Here is a 21,632-nt window from a genome sequence, read left to right on the forward strand (position 1 = left end):
GGCAACATACGATTTGGTTTTTGTTTTCCTTACTAACTCACAGTTGTTACGGATTTGTGTATGTTCATTTTTTGTTTGTATCATTTCGGTTAATTCATCGAGTTAGTAGATGTGTTCTCATTTGAATGGTATCTAACAGGTTCAGCTAATGCTCTTTCGAGTTTTAGTTCATTTCAGGAGGGTTTGTTCGTCTCTAATGTAAAGCCACCAGTTGTAATGCTTTTTGCATGCAAGTTAACCTTCACAGTATTTCACAGCCGTAGAACTATAGGATATGGCTTATCTTTATCAAGTGTTAGGAATGTTTACTTGAAATTGTTTCATGCAATTAAGACCTACCTGAGCAAATAAGCCACGTCTTATAATTCATTGGAATTCACGCTACCTCAAATGTTGCTTTCGGCTTAACCAGCTCTACTAAGTAGATACACGTTTGCCTATGCCACACAATCATATTTATCTTCCAACAGTTGAAATAGTTGCTTTAACCGAACAGGTTGGTTGATTTGGTTCTCATGCTATGCTTCAGCTGTTGCTTCTTCTCCGTCTACATAATCGTTCAACTACGTTTGGTGTATAGGACCTTCTTGTAACAGTTTGCAAGTACTTCTGCTTCGTCTTCATCATCTACTAAATGGTCGTCACAAATATAATCAAGTTTTGTTCTCTGCTATCATAGTTACATAGTTCTCTGTTCTAACTTTTTTTTTATTCTTTTTAGTTGGGTTTCGGTATCTTCAGAGGATTCATGGTTGGTTTCCGTTCAAAAGTTGGTCGCTTTCGTGTGATATGTAACCGAAAGGAGAAACTCCGTCTGAGTTGGTTCGTTTTACGTCTTTTCTGGCTGTTGCTTGAGTGTCACAAATCAAAACGGACCTACGGTTTCTAAAACGATTAAAAATTTCACGGTCGTTTCTAAAAAGTTTTGACGGTTGAGGAGGAGAGGTTAAAAATGATTATCTCAAATTCCCGGCAGACATGGGTTGCAGGACATCGGTCAGTGCACTCGGAAGGAAGTTCGGTTGTTCGGTTTTCGCAGTTGCTAAGTACAAGATCGTGTAACTATCGATTGGATAGCGTTATAACTAGTAGGGTGAAGGTTCCTCTTTTTATCATATATATTGCACCTGAACCGACGAGACGCGGGGTAGTTAACGGATGAGGATCATGCTCCTAAAGCGTCTCGGTCGATCTATCTACGTTTTGTTCTCTACGGAATGGCTATTCTGTATGTTTGTTTCTCTGTTTGTTCGCTATTTATTTAAATTACTCTATTTATTATTTAGGGCTCTCGCTATTTGAGTTTATCTGTATGTCTATGTTTAACGTTTAAAGTTTGCCTTCGGCTCTGTTCGATCGTTCAAGTTCCATCCGAAAAACTCTCCATCACATCATCGGTGTCTTTCAGTTCATCCGTTATAATTGGACCAACGAGTTGCCTGTTTTTTGAACTACTAAAAAGAATTTCAGTCTAAAATGCAACGTTTTTTACATAATAAACTAACTGAAGTATGTAGAGTGAGTGGCGGTGCTCGGAATGCAAATGCAAGCGAAGAAACAAACAAATCCTGAGGGTGTACCAACGCATAATCTGAAATATCTCTGCAAAGATTGGGAGTATTAATATTTTTTTAATATTATCAACAGCTACCATCATTATATAGATCTCGGGCAAATATTTGTTTAGTATCAGCAAATATATTACCAATGCATGTGGTCTCATATTTAAACGAACATTTAAAATCCAACTACGAAAGTTGTATCAGTATAGTTGTAGTTGTGCTAATTCAGGAACACAGGTTGAAATGTGACCGAAACTGGTTCTGATAGTCTATTTTCATCAACGTGATTTTCCGATGCTCAGTTCTGATGTTTCTCTTAGACTGATCAAAACCTGTATTTCTAGCCTACCAGAGGGTTAAATTAAATATATAACGCCACCCCTGGAAAGCTGTCGTGGACAATCAATTTCGTCGTTCAGGAGTTTAGCTACAAACATTGCCTGTTGAATTTTACGGCTTTTCTTAAAGGTCATCTACACGTTCGATCCTCAATGTCCAGGAAACATCATTTGGTGTCCAAAACAATTCAAGCAGCTTCGAGTATTGGCCTTACCAGCGCGCAGTATAATGATTTCAAACAGTACGTGAAATCTTTAGCTGTTTTCGAGGTGAAGCCCAGTTGTCGGTTTTCCTTGGCTATTATTGACGCATAGTGATTGTAGAAGGAAAAATTCGAGTCCAACTTCACTCCCAAATGAAGTCTGGATCCATTCATATTATAGTCATAAAAGTGGTTGTTTCGAGCGGTGAAATGTAATTACAGAGCACTTTGAAATGCAGACAATTGATTTGTTCAGTTGGTACCATTCCATGAGTAAGGCGAGCAAATACCTTTAAACTCTAATATGTGTTGCTTATCTTGACAGATAGGCCTATTTCGTCTGCGACTTATATACTTCTTCGGTGTCGAGTGCTCGACTTGAGTGACTTGAGTCAAATTCGATGTTTACCAATGTCGATGTGCCCTTTTGAAATGTTTGTCCAGAGTCCTTCTATGAAAATGACAGGCCCGTGTTAGCACCGGTCCTCCACCGATGTAAACAAATGCAGAGACGAGTTATGTGACTAACTAGGCCTATAGGAGATACTTTGAAAGGAAAAAGGGCGAAACGAACGTATGGAAGCAAACAGGTTGTCGTGCGAGGAGTGGATGGCAGCCGTGGACAAAGAGTTAGCAGAACCATCGGGCCTTATGGTGCTAAAGCCAAAGCAAAACCGATCGAAATGCTTTGAAAAAGTAAAGCGATGACGACAAAACTCGATCCGGCAAAACCCATTCGTCTAAGGGCAAGGCCAAAAGAACAGCGTTTTGCGAAAAAATAGATAGAAAGTAGACATTGTCAGCCACGAAGGCAAAGACTGACTGCAAGATAGAGAAAGCTTCCGAAGTTTGGGGCAATATTCCTGTAGGCACGTGGTCTACAGATCATTCAATGATGAACTATGAAGACCTGATGCGACCGCAGGGACAGCTGTTCGGTGCACCCCCGCTAATTAGAAGGCACCTCATGCAAACCATCGGGATTCATTTTTAATTTGAACATCTAGTCACCCTAGAATCGTATTTCTGGTTAGCTCTTTCACTGTTTTGTATAGATTCTGCGTTCCGTTCCACAGCGTTTCATTTCACTTCGGGTACAATTAGCAGGGTACAAATTAAAAAGTGTTGAGATTAAATGTGGTCAATCCAACGGGGGTACCCGGTACTCGTACCGTGAGGGCCCCTAACTCTGCGCAGCTCCTAACTTTGCGCACTTTTACCAAAATCCACCAAAATCTGGTAAAATATTGAATTTTTTGTTTAAATTTGTTTATTCATATATTGCTACAATAGTAATAAAAACGTACGCGAAGAATTTTTTTGACAAACTTACGTTTATTACTTTAATAAAAAATAAAATAGCTTTAAAAATGTTGAAAAACGTCCAAATTGACTGCCCGTTAGCAAAAATGCTAAGGGAGTACATCATCACTTAAGTCATTTGAAGCAAATTAAAGAGAACATATTTCAGATTTTTAGTACGTAGGCACTAGTTTATTTATCGAGCAATCATCACTGGTAAAGTGCAACTTATTTTCTCTTCATTTTCGTATTCTTCTTAAGTGTGCATAGTAAGGAACCATTTTTCAACTATGTTCCTTACTATGCGCAGCAGTTAAAAAACGTTATTTTCAACATACAATCAACCCTCCAGAGGTCGATATTGTAGGGAACCATCGACTTGTCGACACCATCGAGATATGGAATAGAAGTACTTTGGAAAATTGTTTGAGAGGATCATCATAGTAAGGGAAGATTAAAAAATGACGTCCGTCATATTTTAAGGATTTTTACACTCCTCCACAATCCTCTGTTGCGAATTTTACAGTACCTATTGCATGCATTGTCACATTTTCGTAGACTCTTTTTCCCTTGAACAATGGACGTAATTTTTAAATGTTCCCTTACCATGCAATAAAATAATTTTGATTTTTTGTATAGTTCCATGAGTCAATATCGAGTAATGAAACATCGAGGTTTAATCGTATTTACTATATAGAAACGCCAATAAAGTACTGTTATTGATCTGTAACAGGAATCGTTCATTAATTACGTCTCGCTTAAGAATTAGTATACCCTTTCGCTCAAACTATTCTTTGTATTTAATAGAAATGTTCGGGTTTGACTTATAACAAACCAAAACCACGTTCTTATTTATTTTCTTCAAACCCGGATCCGACCCGAATTCGAGACAATTATTTAATACCAAACCCGGATCCGAATTGAATAAAAGAAAATTTGGTTTTTATATTTTCTAGTGAAAATACATAAACAGTCAAAGCTAATTTTCCTCTGCACGCCAAGGGTGAACGCAAAAAAGACGTAGTTTGTACCCTTTTTGTATGTTGGTTTAGATTTTAGAAAACTAAGTTAATTACATGTTTTGGAAATCATATGATGATTTCGAGTATTTTGGGAGTTGCACTTCAGTAACAGTAATTATAATGGATTAAATTATAGATAAAATTTACTTCACTTAGTAAACTTCTATGTTAGAGACATTCCACGCTCCACTGGGGACGTAAAGCCGTATAATGCAAGAAAATGAAGATTGATGCAGAGTTTAAATGCTAGTAATGCTTTTAGTAAAATACTTCAACTGTTATAAAGAATTTATCGAGTGCGCAGAGTTAGGAACCTAAATGCGCAGAATAAGGAGCATTGCAAAAATGAGTGCGCAAAGTTAGGAACACGAACACCTTTGAGAAAAATTTGAAATTTGCAATAAAAATTATTACTTAGTGAAGCTTTTATATTTTTTCCTCATACATAAGATCAATGAGTATTTGCTCCCTAAATTTCAGAGTATTGTGTTTTGTTTTCAATTAATTACAGCTGTTTGAAATTTGAAAAGCCTTAAGTGCGCAGAGTATGGGGCCTTCACGGTATCAGCTTCTTTTTTTTTCCTGAAACCAAGATCGAGAGGCTGCGTTGCCTTAAGGACCGTCCAGGGCAACGGTGTTAGAAAATATGCTGGACAAAGTTAACCAGGTTAATTGTCTGCGTGGATCGTTAGAAGCATGAGAGGTGTCATTTCTCAACGAGCAGATCGGACCATCAAAACTGGGTTTTAATGTCCAGTGAAATTATGACCTTCTAAGGGATAAATCAATTAGCCATCACAATAATAGCCGCAATAATATTCGTTTTAACCTATGGGGTGCGGAGTCCAACATTTAAGTCGTTCAAATTGAACAAAATCTTTTCCACGAGTGCTAACCGTTGTTTGTTTGCTTGTCTCGCAGGAAACTGCATTCAAAGTGCACACAAAAAATACTTAACACAAAGCTTCATCAGTTTAATGCAGTCAATAAACCCAATAAATATACTTAATCAGAAAGTTTTTGACCGTATGTTAGATAGACAATATTTTAGAACAGTTGTACAAGACGTATGCATAATTTGGATCATGCACAACACATGGGACAATTATGCGTTTATGGGCAGTTTAGGCTTCTACCAAAAGGAATTGCGTGGTTGTGAAAAAATGTGGAAATATCAAAGTAAAATCGACGAAAAATACATATCCGAACGCAGAAAAGAGCAAAGTCGCGAGTGCAAGTTAAATTTCAGTTGGAAAATGGATTAAAAGTTAATAATTCAGAATTTAAAAAAGTGGAATTGCTGTGAAAAAAAAGGATTGGCGACAGCATGCGCGGGGGAAGCGATTTGTGTATGAGTGAACGCGGTCTCAGTAGTAGTGGTAGTGAAAGGTAGGACGGGTGGATGTGGTGTGGTGAGAGAGGTGAACGTGTGGAGAATTTTCGCTTGCGAGTCTTACCCACACCAACTGATTAAAGTGATCTTTCGGAAGCGGGAAAGAGAAGCGGGTATGAGCAAGATGACGGTACGGTTAGAAAACTGGGCATGTACAGTGGTGTTCAATTGGAGTGTTGCAAATTTAATACAGTGCCCGTTCGATTTTGGCAACTCTACCGTTTGATCTTCATTTGGAGAAGCCCAGCAAACGGGTACAGTTTTTGCATAGCAGAAGTGTTTTTTTTTTTGGCTTTCGGTTCGTCGGAATGGAAGTTTTTTTTTCGGGTTTCGGGCAGTGCAGTTTGAGAAGACCAACAAGTGGATTTGATTTTCGTATCGCTTTATCGGAAGAGTGGAAGTTTGTTTTTTTTTCTCGGTTTTTGAACAATTTCGCATAAATGATACTTTATAGCTAACGGTGAAATAGTTCGACGACATCGTTGCGACGACCAGCTTCAAAATACAACAAGGATAAAAAACCGGTGAGATCTTTCCATGATGACTTGTGTTATTTGATTATATTTCCAATGTTATATGCATTTTGGGTTGGGTGGGACCATCAGGGCACCCGATTGAAGCGAGATGGATAGGAAGAGTGAAACTGTCAACTTCCTATCGCTAACATTTCGTGGAAAAAGGGCGGGCTCTTCTTCCCATCTATTGGGTCTTTCTGACAAGCAAGGGCTTGATTGTACGACTGATCGTGTGAACTTACTTTTGGAAGGAGATTCTTTTTCCTTGCGGGTTTCGCGTAAGTGTCTCTGCTTACGGGTCCGCCATTCGTTTTTGGCCCTTCAGACAGGAGTATGATTGAATACGAATAGTCATACAATCTTGAACAAATTGTTTTGTTAGAATAGGCCATTGCTACCGGTGGATACCTTGCTACAATAGATGGCAGCCTATATCATCATCATCATCATCAAAAGGAATTGCGTGGTTACAGGTAGAAATAGAGGAAGACTAGTATTCTGGCTGGTGAGGATGAAGATTGATAAAGCTTTGTTTGATGTTTTTTTTACGCTTTAAAACATGGCATACAAAGGTCTTAGTTCATAATTGTGTAAGTGCTTTTAGAACCTTTTAGAACACCAAGATGATAATCAGCCTCTGTCTAGTACGATTCAACGGAGAAAAAAATGCTAATAGTGTTGAAGCTATTGATGTTAGGGTTAATTATTTAACCCCTATACTTTAACAAGAAACATTTATGCACTGAGACACCGCACTCTACAACTCTACATCCTTAAAAAAAAATAACTTAACGATTAACCTGCCAGAAGACAAAATTAACAAATTTAAATAGATGTAGCTAAAAAGTACCAACAAATCAACAACTTAGTAGAACAAGTACAACTTTAAATACTTCTAATTCAAACTGTCCCACAAAAAAACCTATTCCCTCACATCATATTCCTTTCTGCGCCTAGTCTACATACACACACAATATTAAGGTTCACTTTATACTTTACCAATAGATATCCAAGTCAAATATATTGTGTGCAGTTATATCAAACTTTGTTCCACTTTTATTCCTTTTTATTATAATATTACAGCGTGTTTCTCTAAACTACAAGTCAACTATGTATACGTAGCACACAAACACCACCAAACACAATTCAGTTTTATGCTTGTATACGCCTAACCATTGTTCCACGATAAGATATATCAGACGAGTAATAACACATACGACGTTAACTACAATTTCACCGCCCCGTCGAATCCCTCCCGCCCCTACACGAGAAACGAAACAATCTGTCCAATCAACAATTGGTTCCAACGAAACCCCCCAAACGACGAAACAAACAAAACTAACACATACCCGGCCGCGCCTCGCCTTCAGTACTTTCTCCCTGGGTTCAGTATCTTGCAAAAGTGCGGCATCGTAACCCGGCAGTCGCCCTGCGGCTGGTGGGATTGCGGCTGCGGTCCACCACCACCACCTGTAAGAGCCCTCGGGGAGCGAAGGGGTCATTGCTGCTGTTGCTGCAGCTGTTGCATTTCGCCCTCCCGGATGAACTCCTGGTGCCGGTCGACCACATCGGCCACGATCTGCTCCTCGATCTCCTGACCCTTGTGAGCCTGCTCCTTCGACAGCAGAACGTCGTAGGTTTTATTCTGCGTGACGAACACCACGCGGTTCTTGCGAGTCTGAAGGATGTTGGCGATTACCAGTTTGTGCTTGTACTTGTTGAGGCTTTCGCGCGATTTGGCAATCAGCAGGTTTTCGTCCGTTTCCAGCTTGAAGGAGACCACGTAGGCCAACGGGACCCAAAGGCTCACCAGGGGGGCCAACATTTTCGGGACCAACTGCAGCGAAATGGTGGGAGCACCGTGACCCGATTGGATCTTGTGCGTTGGCATCTCGTCCTGGGGGACGTAAAAGTCGGACACGGCCGCGGCTAGATAGAGCAGGGCGTTCCGTTCGAAAGCGGCGAGGCATTCGCAGGCTGCCCGCAGCAGCCACATGTAGTCGACCACGCTGGTAAAGGTGATGTACAGCATCCGGTTTGTTTCCTGGGCGTTTTTGTATTTGTCCAGGATGGGCGCCAGGACGTCCACAGAGTCGGGTTTCACTGAAAGGAGTTGAAATGGTTAGAATCATGCGTGCGACATTCCACCGAAACTTACCAGTTATGGTGGTGCTCATGCCCTCTTCGTGCAGTTCCAGCATGTCCAGCAGCTGTTGGCCGGTGAAATGTCGCGAAAACGGTTCCAGCGATTTGGTGCGATACATAAAGATGACGGCATAGCCCTGGTCTAGGAAATACTCGGCGGAGGCCGAACCGCGGTTGCCGGCACTGAAGTTATCCACGAAGCGAACGGTGTTGTGTTCTAGCGGGACCGTAGTGCCACCGGACTGTGGAAAGGAATAAATTAGATATATATGATTGTGTTTAGTAGAATGTGAAATCCGATTTCCATACAAAATGGTCAACTTTGACCTTTTTTCTGTTTTTCTAGCATTACGTCCTAAATGTAACAGCTTAGTGGTCTTATCAGTGCCGGATTCGGGATTTGGAAGATCTAAAAATAAAACCCTTACTACAGAATTCATCGCATTTTTCTATGTCACAAACTGACGTATTGAACTTGAATTTTGAACAGAATATTCAGTACGAATATATAAAAATTGAATCCTTAAATAACTGACCAGTGAAGGCAAAATAAATAAATGCACTATCTAGTGTATTATTAAGAATTTAACAAAGTGGCTTCAGACGAAGTAACTTCTCAATGAACGCTACTTACCCGATTAATCAATTAGAAATGCAACGATAGAACAATATAATATCGATAAACACACTAAGGTCATGCTACCGGAATCCGTGAATTTTACCGTAATCTCAACAACTGAACAGTTTGGTGAAATAAAAACCGTAATTCCGTTAAAATTTAACAGATTCCAGTGAATTGAAAATTGTACAAATTCACCGTATTCCTTTAATTTACTTGATCGAGGCTACAACAAGCTCAAAGCTAAAGTAATGAAGTTTCAATCACTGATACCGATTGGTATCTATTAAGCACCAGATGAGAAACTTCCCACAATAAGGGTACCTATCCAATAAGGTACTTACTCAATCTCATTAGCTGCAGATGGTGGTCTGCCACGCTGTAAGCGTGGGAGCTCGGAAAAGCCAAAATAAGAATTCCGAACATAAGGCATTAGCCATCCGCGCTTTGTTTCATAGGGCAACAATATTGGCACTAGATAAGCCATAAAACCTGGCCTCTTTCCATTACCGTTCAAAATTCGACTCAGCCACACCTTTACAAACGCCCATCCATCATCTTGGTTAATGTTTAAGCTATCCCCAACTAACAAACCTCCCATCCCGAACGCCTCCAACAAGGAGCTTTATGTTAGGAGGGGACAGTAAAACAAACCGAGTCTAGAGGAACGACGACGACGACGATGACGATAACCGCCACCCTCCGAAGCAATGGTGCCCAGCATGGGCGTAGACAGGATTTCTTTTAGTTTCAAGTGACCTCAGAAGTTCGTTCACGATATTCAAGCAAAATGATTATTATACACAATCTCTGAATTCCTTCTGCATGGAACGTTAAACTAACCTTTTCCTTTGACAGTGAGCAAAGTGTAGTTCGAAACGCGTTTTGTTTCAATTTGATGTCTGAACAATGAATCCATTTATAATATATAATTATTATAATTATGTTTTTGATTCTATCAGGAGTACCTTAGGGCTTTCATTGAAGTTCTTCTGGAGATTTCATCAGGAGTTCCTTCAGGGATTCCATCAAGAATTCCTTCTGAGATTTCACCCGGAATTCCTTCAATATTTCTCCTCGAGGAATACCATCAATATTTGTGCTAGGAATATCATCAGTTCATCTAGGGATTCTATCAGGAGATCTATCCGGAAACTTATCAGAAATCCTTCCTGGAATTTCCAATGATGATCAGGAGTTTTTTCAAAAATATCGTTAGAAATTCCTCTGAGGATTCCATCAGGATTTCCTATAGGGATACTATCAGGAATACCTTTAGGGCTTCCATCAGAGTTCTTCCAAGGATTGCATCAGGAGCATCTCCATAGTTCTTTCTGAGATTCCACCTGGATCCCTTGAGGAATTCCTTCAGGAGATATCATAAGGAATTCTTTCAAAGATTCTTACAGGAAATCCATCAAGAATTCCATCAGGAGTTCCTTGCAACTGGTACTCCTCCAGGAGTTCCATCAGGAGTAGCTCTAACAATTCCATCAGAAGTTTCTCCAGCGATTCCATCAACATTACCTTCAGAAATTCCACCTGGAATTATTCCATGGTTTCTATCAGCGGTTCCTCTACGGATTCCATCAGTAGTCATTTTATGAATTTCATCAGAAATTCCTCCATTAGGGGGGTCTGTAGCCTTGAGGCTACGCTTTCGCTTCATAAGCGGAAGGTCATGGGTTCGATTCCCAGCCCCTCCACAAAAAACCCGTCCAGCCACCAGAAGACGCCTCACGGAGGACCGTGCTTTGGGGAGCACATCCATCCTCCGTCAGTATCAGATGGTGACTGAGACAAACTGATCTCCTTCAACAATATCTTCAGCAATTCCTCCAAGGATTTCATCAGGAGGTTCTCCAGGGATTCCATCAAGAGTTCCTTCTGAGATTTCACCCGGAATTCCTCAAGAGGCTTTCAGAAGTTTCTGTAGGGATTGTATCAGATGTTCCTCGGGGAATTCCATCAATATTTCTTCTAGGAATATCATAAAGAGTTCCTCTATAGATTATATCAGGAATTCATCCGGAAATTTCATGAGGAGTTCATCTACAGGGTGTCCGTAAATTATCCGAACAAAAAATATGGGAAAAATGATCTCGTTTTGGAAACAATAAAAATCAATGCCCATATACCTTTTTAAATACATGTATATGTTAACACAAAATACAACTTTAAATGATTTCGAAATTGTTGCTTCTTACTGAGATAGGCAATTTTTAATTTTTCTGAGACGTTTTTCCTGAGAGTCGCTAGTCATACTTGAGATGTTTTGTCCCTAAAATCTAAAAGAGATGAATCCAAATGTCCTATTATTATTTGAAGTAATCTTCAGTTTAGTGGCTTCAAGTTAAACTGGAAATACAAAATTATGCGGCTGAAATCCAATGAGTTCTATGGATATTTCTCTGCCGTCATAAAGCTCGAAAAACAGCTTAAGACACCACAACCAGTGAATCAAATTGTCATCAAAGGAGACGAAAAACAAACAACAAAGCAAGTCGCTCACAACCCGTTTATCCATACTGTTACGATACAATCAGAAGCAAAATTGTCATGACAATCACAGGGCACAACATTGTTGCAACCTTTTCGACTCGAGATTAATCAGTTATTTTAAACACAAAACCAAATTTGTTTTATGCATGCTGTTCAATAATGTGCCAATTTTTACCAACACAGAGAAAGTTCTCGAAAATTGCAATGCGAATCTAAGAAAATCGCTGCGCACGTGGTGATCGATCTTTGTCATATTCTGTTCAAGTGATGATAAACTCATGTTGCGGAATAAAATTGTTGCAACAAGAATAGAAGATGATAATGTCTTTGTTGTTGGGTGTTGGGTGACAATTTATTCACTGACCACAACACATTTGGCTTGGGTTCACAAATATTTGATATCGGAAATGTGTCAAACTTAGTGCCCAATTATATAATACGTGAATGTTTCAAACCATTGAAGAATACTGAATTCATTCTGCTTGATTGCATAGAGCCATGCCTTCAAAATTTGTATGGATAATTTGCGGATACCCTGTAGAGATATCATCAAGAGTCCCTTCAATGATTCCATCAGGTGTTCCTTCAACAATATTTTTATATTCCTCCAAGGATTCCATCAGGAGTTCCTCGAGGAATTCTATCAGGAATTTCAATAAGGATTCTATCAGGAGTTCCTTCAGAGATTCCACCTAGCATTTCTTCCGAGATTCTATCAGGAGTTCTTCCAGAGTTCCTCGAGGAATTCCATCAGGATTTCTTCTAGGGATATCATAAGAAATTTCTCTAGGCATTCTATCAGGAGTTCCATCAGGAATCTTATCAGGAATTCCTCCAGGGATTTCATCAGGAGTTCCTATAGCGATTTCATTAGGAGTCTTGAAGTGATTGAGGAATTCCTACAAGGGTTCCATCAGGAGTTCCTCTGGATACCATCAGAAGTTTCTCCAAGAATTCCATCAGAAATTTCTTCAGGAATCATCATTATTTGTTCAGAAATTTTAACAGGAGTTCTTATAGAGATTATATCAGAAGTATCTTCAGAGATTCTACCCGGAACACCTCCAGGGATTACATCAGAAGGTTCTTCTACGGATAACACAGAAGCTCTTCTGGGAATTACATCAGGAGTTCTCTTAGAGATTTCTAGAAGAGTTCCATCAGGGGTATCATAAGCATTTCTTTTAGACATTCCTCCTGGGATTCCCAGGACTCCATTAGGAGTTCTTCTAAGTATGTTATCAGGGTTTCCTATAGGGATTCAATTAGGAATTCCTACAGGGAAAACCATGCGTGCGTGCGTGCGATGCGACCATGCCTAGGAAAGTCCACCCTAGAAATGGGAGACCACCGACGTACTGGTGGACTCAAGCAATTGCGAACCTGCGCCGTGCCTGCCTACGGGCCAGGAGGCGGATGCAGCGAGCACGTACCGAGCAGGAGCGTGAAGAACGACGGGCGGTGTTCACCGCTGCCAAAGTCGCGCTGAAGTCCGAAATAAGGGCAAGCAAAAAGGCCTGCTTTGAGAGACTCTGTCAGAGTGCCAACGCGAAACCGTGGGGTGATGCCTACAGGATCGTTATGGCGAAGACAAGAGGTGCAATTGCTCCTACGGAGCAATCTCCACAGATGCTGGAGGGGATCATCGAGGGGCTCTTTCCGCGCCACAACCCTAGCCCATGACCTCCTTTTGTAGGACAGCCGGGGATTGGGGCTGGCGATGAGGATAGAGTAACCGATGAGGAACTTGTAGGGATTGCAAAATCCCTAAGCATGGGGAAGGCACCAGGTCCGGACGGAGTTCCAAACCTGGCCCTCAAAGTCGCAATCTTGGAGGCTCCCGGTATGTTCAGATCTGCTATGCAGATATGCCTGGACGAGGGAGTATTTCCAGATGCGTGGAAGAGGCAGAGCCTGGTACTATTGCCAAAGGTGGGGAAACCACCTGGTGACCCGTCGGCGTATAGACCAATATGCTTGATTGACACGGCGGGGAAGGTGCTCGAGAAGATCATCCTCAACAGACTGTTGAGGTACACTGAGAGTGTAAATGGTCTCTCAAGTAACCAGTTCGGCTTCCGGAAAGGGAAGTCCACCGTAGACGCTATTCTGACGGTTAAGAAAACCGCTGAGATAGCACTCCAGCGTAAGAGGAGGGGGATTCGCTACTGCGCAGTAGTGACTCTGGATGTAAGGAACGCATTTAATAGTGCCAGTTGGGCGGCTATTGCCGATGCGCTCCTGCGTCTGGGGATACCCGAGTACCTGTACAAGATTCTCGGAAGTTACTTCCAGAATCTGGTATTAGTCTATGACACAGAGGTGGGTCGGAAGTGCTTTCACATAACCTCAGGAGTCCCGCAAGGTTCCATCCTGGGCCCGGTGTTATGGAATGTCATGTACGACGAGGTGTTGAGATTAAAATTCCCGGCGGGTGTGATCATCGTTGGCTTTGCCGACGATATTACGCTGGAGGTCTACGGTGAATCGATCGAAGAAGTGGAATTGACTGCAGCCCACTCGATCGCAATTGTGGAGGAGTGGATGAGCTCCAGGAAACTGGAATTGGCTCACCACAAAACTGAGGCGGTTGTTGTCAACAACCGAAAGTCGGTGCAGCAAGCGGTGATCAGTGTAGGCGACTGCACGATCACTTCGAAGCGCTCCGTCAAACACTTGGGGGTGATGATCGACGATAAGCTTACCTTCGGTAGCCACGTCGATGATGCCTGCAAGAGAGCCTCCACAGCTATTGTGGCACTGTCCCGGATGATGTCCAATAGCTCTGCGGTGTACGCCAGCAAGCGAAAGCTTCTGGCCAGTGTCGCCTCGTCCATACTGAGGTATGGTGGCCCGGCTTGGGGCACGGCCTTAAGTACCAAGAGCTACCGTAGCAGGCTAATGTGCCTGAGGGTTGCGAGCGCGTACCGTACCGTGTCACACGATGCACTCTGCGTCATCACCGGTATGGTGCCTATTGGTATCCTTATCATGGAAGACATACAGTGCTTCGAAATGCGCGGCACAAGAGGCATACGCAGGACTGCCAGACCGGCCTCCATGGTCAAATGGCAGCGTGCGTGGGACAGTTCCACCAAGGGAGTGTGGACTCACAGGTTGATTCCGAGGTTAGATATCTGGGTCAATAGGCGCCATGGGGAACTAACATTCCACCTGACACAGGTCCTTTCGGGCCATGGTTGCTTTAGACAGTATCTACACCGTTTCGGTCATGCGGGTTCTCCCGAATGTCCAGTTTGTGCAGGTTTAGAGGAAACGGCGGAACACGTTTTGTTCGTGTGCCCGCGTTTCCGCACAATGCGTGACCGCATGTTAGCCACATGCGGTCGGGACACGACTCCGGACAATTTGGTCCAGAGGATGTGTGAAGACGAGTTTGGCTGGAATGCCGTTTCATCGGCTATCACCCACATCGTCTCGGAACTGCAAAGGAGGTGGCGAGTGGACTCGAGGAGTGGCTAGTGCAGACGCTAAACAACAGGTGGTCCAAGGGTTCGCAGTCGGCTACGTAGGTCATACCGGTGCCCTACGGTCGAAATCGACCCTTACAGCGATTAAGTGGCCGCGGGGAGAACATCCTGGTAGCGCTGCTGTCGTAGCGCCGGCCTACTGGGTTGGTACGAGCCTCTGGTTGTTCGGGGCAGGTAGAGGCCCCTTCGTCAGCAATCCCAGCTGGTGCTAGCTGATAGGGCCTGAGCCTTCAGTAGGTCAAATTGCGAAGCCCGCAGTATCAGTTCTTGATACCTGCGGTGCAGCTGGGCGCGGGCGTAGTGGTCGACCCTGCCCGCTTTCAGCGGACAACGGGAGGTGAGGACCACCTGGGAAGCTGGCAAAGCGCCAGCATGCTACCTTGGTGGACCCCCCTAAGCGTGTCATCGATGTTCGTTGCTGCATGGCTACGCAGCTAACCTGGAGGATGCGATGTGCAATAGCCCCTCTCCGAAGCAATGCCTTCTTGGTGGTCCCGGAGAGACGAAGGGTTTGGCGGCAATGGAAATGGTTTAGTGGGTCGGGGGTGTAGTCCTGTTTACTGCTTGCATGTAGTAAATGGTCCCTAACCCCACACGGCGTCTGTTGAGCAGATTATCCCCCCATTGCTTAGAAGAAAAAAAAAAAAAAAAAAAAAAACAGGGAAAACCATAGAACACCTTTTTGGGATTTCATCAGGAGTCTCCAAGGAATTCATCAGAAGTTCCTCTAGGGTTTCCATTAGGAGTTCCTTCAGAGATTCTACCTGGAATTTCTACAGGAGTTTATTTAATGATTCCATCAGGAATTACTCTTGGGATTTCATCAGGAGTTCTTCAATAGATTTCATTGGGATCTGTAGGGATTCCATCGGAAGTTCTTTTATGGAGTCCATTCAAAAAACTTCTAAGACTACATTATAAAATCCTCCTGGGATTCCATCAGAAGTTCTGTCAGGGATTCTATCAGGAATTCTTATTAAGGTTTCTTCAGGAATCCCTCTAGGGTTATTCTGGATTCCATCAGGCAGCTTATTATAAATTCTTCCCAAAATGTATTGAGGGATTCTTACAGGAGATCCTCTAGAGAATTATTCAAGAAATTCATCCAAGAACTCTTCAAGGTAGTCTTGCCGCAATTCCTTAAGGGATTCCTTCCAGAATTCCTAAAGGGATTTCTCCCGGAATTAATCGAGGTATACTTCCCGAAATTCCTAAAGGAATCAATCCTAAAGGAAGTCCTCCTGCAATATCCCCAACGATTCTCGAGGATTATCAGGAATTCCACCAGCGATTTTATCAGAAATTTCTTGTAAGGATTTCCTTACCGGAATTATGGGTTGTCAGGAAATCCTCCAGTGATTTTACCAGAAATTTCTTATAAGAGTTTCACCTGTAATTTGGGAATCCACTAGTATATCATCCAGTGACTCTATCAGAAGTTCCTCCTGGGATTCAACAGGAGTTTCATCAAGGATTCCTCTGAGAATTTCACCAGAGGTTCCTCCGTGGATTTCACCAAGATGAACTCCTTGATCCCATAACGAATTTCCTATGCGATTTCGCCACAATTGGGTTGTTTAGTGAAGAAAAATTCACAGCTGTTTGTAGCTTGATCGAAAGAGCTTATTTTTCTCAGTATAACACGATTTTATTGCACTCCAATATATTAATGTTGATATTATAAATGATTAAAATAGATTTCAATCCGTCGGCTCAATGACATTTCAGTTTACATAATGACAGCTCGTCCCGAAGTAAAATTTGCCGAGGGGTGATTCAAAAGTGATTTCCATACTAATTTCAAACGTGTTTTAAAAATAGTTCCAGATCACGGAAAATTGTAAAACTTTGGATTCTAGTTCAGTTTTTAACGTAGATTCAGAATATGTAAGAATCTGGATACCCCTAAACAAGCCAATTTTCCATAAAGAAACACTGGTGGAATTTATAAAAGAATTTATTGAAAATTCCCAAGAATAGTACCGGAGGATAACCCCTCAAAAAATTGCAAACGGGTTCTCTAAAGGAATTCCTGCTGATATTCCGTGTACAAAGTATTGATGAATCCTTTGCAGTATTTCTCGTGGAATCTCTGAAGGATTTCTGGTGGATTCCTTGGAGAAATTCTTGGTGGAATTCCTGGAGGAACTTGGATAAATTGTGGGTAGTATCTGTTCAGAAATGCCTAAAGTTTCGTTGGAGGAATTCTTAAATAAATCTATGGAGGATGTTTAGGTGGAATTTTTGAAGGAAGCATTGGATGAATTGCTGGAGAAATCCCTTGGAAAGTTTTTGTATAGCTCCCTGGAGAAATCTGTTAGAAATTTTTTGAAGGAATCGTTAAAGAAATTCCTGATTTGTTCTGATGTAACTCCTTGTGTAATTTTAGGAGGAATTCTAGGAGCAAGCCCTCAAAAAAAAGTCCTGGTGAAATCCTTGGGGAAATTTCTGAAAATGCATTTCTTGAGAAGTATCTGAAAAAAATCGTGATGTGATTCCTGGGTAACGTGTGATGGAATCCTTCTAGCAGAATTCCTGAAGAAATCTTTGAATAAAATGTTATAACAATGTCTGGATGAATTCTAGGAGGCAGCAATGGAGTAAGCCCTAAAAACTTACAGAAGAAATTTTTTTGAAGATTTTTTTAAACAGATCGTTGAAGGAATCAGTGGAGGAAATCTACAATAATTTGTAGAGGAACCTTTGAAGTAATCCTTAGAAAAATGACACCTGAAGGTATGCCTAAAGAATTTTCCCCGGAGGAATTTCTGGTTGAATCTGTGTATAAATTTCTAGAAACCATCATTGATAAAATTCGTGGTTGAATCCCAGGAAGAATATTTTGTGGAATCCTTAGTAAACTCATTTCTGGAAAAACTTCAAAGTAAACTAACTAGAGGAAACCAAAAAAAGATTATGGATACAATTTTTGAAAAAAAAAATCACATACCCATTCCCATATCAATGACTGCTCAGAATGTTCTCCAAAAAAGACCCCTAATAATTTCAGAGTTTTGCCGGAATACTTCGTACGAATTATAACAGGAATTCCTCTTAAATTTATTTCTTCCGAAAAGTTCTACTCTTCCTGACTGCGATTATTGCAAGAAAATCGCTAAATGATTCTCCCTCAGGCACTCTAAATCACATAGGGGTGATCGGGGCAATATGGGCTGCCTAAGGAAAACGTCATGGAATGCATAGAAAAACAGCAAAAATTATGGTTTAAATGCAAATGGCTTGTACTATGAAATGTTAACTTCCATGTTACGTCGATAATTAATGTCAACATCAACTTGCAAATTATTTCAAGAACTTTTTGGAAAACCATGTTTTTCACTAGTGCCTCGGCAAGTCTTAAGAGGAACGATTAAAATGAGATCTTGCTTAACAACATGACAGACATTTTTGATATTTTATTATTAGGATAAGAAATTTTTATCTCCTCAAGATAACAGATTTAAGGGTATTATCAGCTCGAAGCTAATGTAGTTTAGTTTCGGTAACCGATACCAATTGGTGGCTATCAGGTTTGATAACTACCAGGTGAGAACCTTCCCACAATAAGGAAATCCAGTTACTCAATCTTACTAGCTCCATTAGGTAGTCCATCACTCTGCCAGCAAGTGAGTTCGAAAAGCCAGAAAAATTCCGAACCTCACTATCAAATAGGGCAACAATATTAGCACCAACGGAGCCATAAAACCTGACCTCTTTCCATTACCGTTCAAAATACTCAGACACACCTCCCCCAAAAGCCCATCCAACAACTTGGTTATTGTTTAAGCTATCCAACCAATAAACCTCCCGTCCCCAACGCCCCCTCATGTTAGGAGGGGACAATAAAACAAACCGAGTCAAGTGGAACGTCGACCACCTTACCCACCCTCCGAAAAATTCGTGTCCGGAGTGGGATGAGGGATGGAATCTTCCCAAATAGAGGCAATACCAATAGGGCTTACCGTGATGAGAACGATGTTACTGTCCAGCTTGAAGTGCCGATCGCAGAATTCCTTCAGCAGGGATCGATTGTCCTCGAAGCAGTTCGGGGGCAAATGGGTCGCGTAAAATTCCTCCCAGTGCGATGAGCTCATCCTGAATCCTGAATTGTCTGTCGTGGTTTCCGCAATTCGATTACGGCAACAGTAGTGATGGAATGTCTCCTCCAGGAGTCCTCCCCAGGAAAGGTCAAAGTACAAATTCCTCCGATAAGAACGCGACAATACAAGACGGCTGCAATTAGAAAAACATCCTTGTCCGGGTCCGGATTTCTAAATGGCTTGGAATGTCACTCGTCACTACTAGTTTTCCCGAACTAACGCAATAAACCTCGCGAAGCGGACACTTGTTAGTAAAAGCTTTTCTTTTTTCACCTGGCAGATAGATTATTTTTGTATGTGGAAAATTTTTCCAGTTCACTTTTGACACATTCCCTCGTCTGATGCACGCACACACTTCTATCGACTGTCACTGACTTTGAACAGCCACCTTCCGAGAAAGTGGGAGGAAGAAAATGCGTGGAAAACACGGTTGTTTTGTGTACACCAAAGGAAAACAGATTGTGGGAAATGCTGTCAAATGCACAACAGAAACCAAAACAAACCGACGTAAGAAGGAATCAACGACAGTGAATAGTTTGGTAGACCGGCTCTCTCTCTCTGCACACCTCTCACACAAGCCGAGGCGGGATTTTGACGAGGGGTCTTTGGCATGGCGCAGCGATTCAAAATTAGGGGAAGAGTGGAAAAAATACTCTGGATCGAACCTACACGAAGTGAAGTTTGATCTGCGATGAGGTGACCCCCGAATAAAAGAGTGCAATTAACTTAATAGTGAAACTTATTCAAACATGAATCGGATCATGCTATGGATCTTCTCCACGAACGATAATCTACTTGCTTCTTCTTCTTTTTGGCATTACGTCTTCATTGAGACAGAGCCTGCTTCTTAGAGTGTTCCTATGAGCGCTTCCACAATTATTAATTGAGAGCTTGTAACCTTACACATGACCGTCACTGTTGTGTCGCGTGAGTACCTATGGAACTCAAGGTCTACCACAATGAATGAGAGCAAAAATTATCTTACCATGTTCAAAACCTCATCACACTCACAACAGAACAACACAACACATCTTCCGATCAGCGATAATCGACCATAGTTGATCATGATCTCCGTCTCCTCTGGACTTCAACACCACTGACTGATCTGTGTAGAGGTAAGGGAGAGCACAGCATCCGAGCCCGATTCTTGTTTGGCTATCACCACACAGCCAACAGATAACCGAACTGTTGTCTAGCTACGCTCATATATGGTCTTGAACCGCAGTGTCTCGATCAGTAGCCAGTTAATCCCAAAGCAGGCAAGTCCTAGGCATAATTACTATTGCGCCTGACTGGCATTTTTGTGATTTATAGTGAGTATTAAGTGCATCTGTGGTGTGGTGAGAAAATTTAGAAGTGCGGGCTGGAAAGGTAAAATTCGTCGATGAAGTTCTGCAGGTGATATACAAGAAGTGCTTGTTTTCTACAGCCGCCTAAATGCCCAGAACACCCAAGTTAACTGCATGTCGATGCATGCCATGATGGAGTAGTTCGTATACGTTGTTTTGAGATCGGTAAGCGTGGAAGAAATTAGTTCTACGGCATATCCCAAATTGTGCTTCTAAGCCGAAACTTATGTGCTCCCTTCCTCAACTACCTCTATTCAGGCCTTTCTTTTCAACCCCTAAATCGATGGCGGTGGAGACCATCAGCATGGCTCAGTGCTTGGGCATCTCAGGCCATAGTGGGCTTTGTCGCGGAGTGGTTGCTGTCCTACCGGCAATACGGTTTGTCCGGACAAGCTCCTGGTTCTGCGGTCGCCGAGGGATACACAGAACACTGACGCCCATTTCACCTAGGTTTAAGTACACACCCTAACCGTAAGTAATAAAACCATCACTAATTTTACTATGTTAAATTTATGCTTTGATTTTGCCATGGAATGACTCGTAATGATTTCAGCGGGTTTCCCTGTATTCGAACCCGGTAGTAAGGTTGATTGGTTCATGGGTTTAGGAACCAATGTCTCTGCTTCTCCTTTCTACCATCTTTGTCTCCGTCTCATGCGACCTTTCCCCTGGGGAGGTGACAAGCTTTCTTTGCTAAAGTTGCCATTTTCGCATTCGTACATCGTGTAGCAGGTACACTCTATGCCAAGAGAAGTCAGAGAAATTTCCATCACGAAAAGATCCTGGACCGACTCGGAATCGAACCCAGACACCTTCAGCATGGCTTTGCTTTGTAGCCACGGACTCTAACCACTCGGCTAAGGAAGGCCCCTTTCTACTACAGGGTGTCCGCAAATTATCCGTACAAACTTTGAAGACATGGCTCTGTACAATCAAGCATAATAAATTCAATATTCTCGCACGGTTTTGAACATTGGCTTGTTATATAATTAAGAAATACGTTTGACACATTTCCGATTTGATATATTTGCAAAACCAAGCCAAATGTATTAAGGTGTCTTAAAATGAGCTGTTTTTCAAGCTTCATGACG

The 21,632-nt window shown here is 41.9% G+C and overlaps 1 protein-coding gene across 1 annotated transcript; it reads right to left on the reverse strand.

Annotated features, from left to right (window-relative positions):
- Nucleotides 1-4,051: 4,051 nt before the first annotated feature.
- On the reverse strand, nt 4,052-19,707 carry LOC5566454 (phosphopantothenate--cysteine ligase). Its single transcript, XM_021837851.1, has 3 exons — nt 19,055-19,707; nt 8,494-8,722; nt 4,052-8,438 (listed from the first exon to the last, which is right to left on the reverse strand). Exons 1-3 carry the CDS (start codon nt 19,184-19,186, stop codon nt 7,834-7,836), a joined length of 966 nt encoding a protein of 321 aa, XP_021693543.1. The 5' UTR covers nt 19,187-19,707; the 3' UTR covers nt 4,052-7,833.
- Nucleotides 19,708-21,632: the final 1,925 nt, after the last annotated feature.

The sequence above is a fragment of the Aedes aegypti genome, chromosome 1, assembly GCF_002204515.2.
Source record: "Aedes aegypti strain LVP_AGWG chromosome 1, AaegL5.0 Primary Assembly, whole genome shotgun sequence".
Taxonomy (NCBI): Eukaryota; Metazoa; Arthropoda; class Insecta; order Diptera; family Culicidae; genus Aedes; species Aedes aegypti.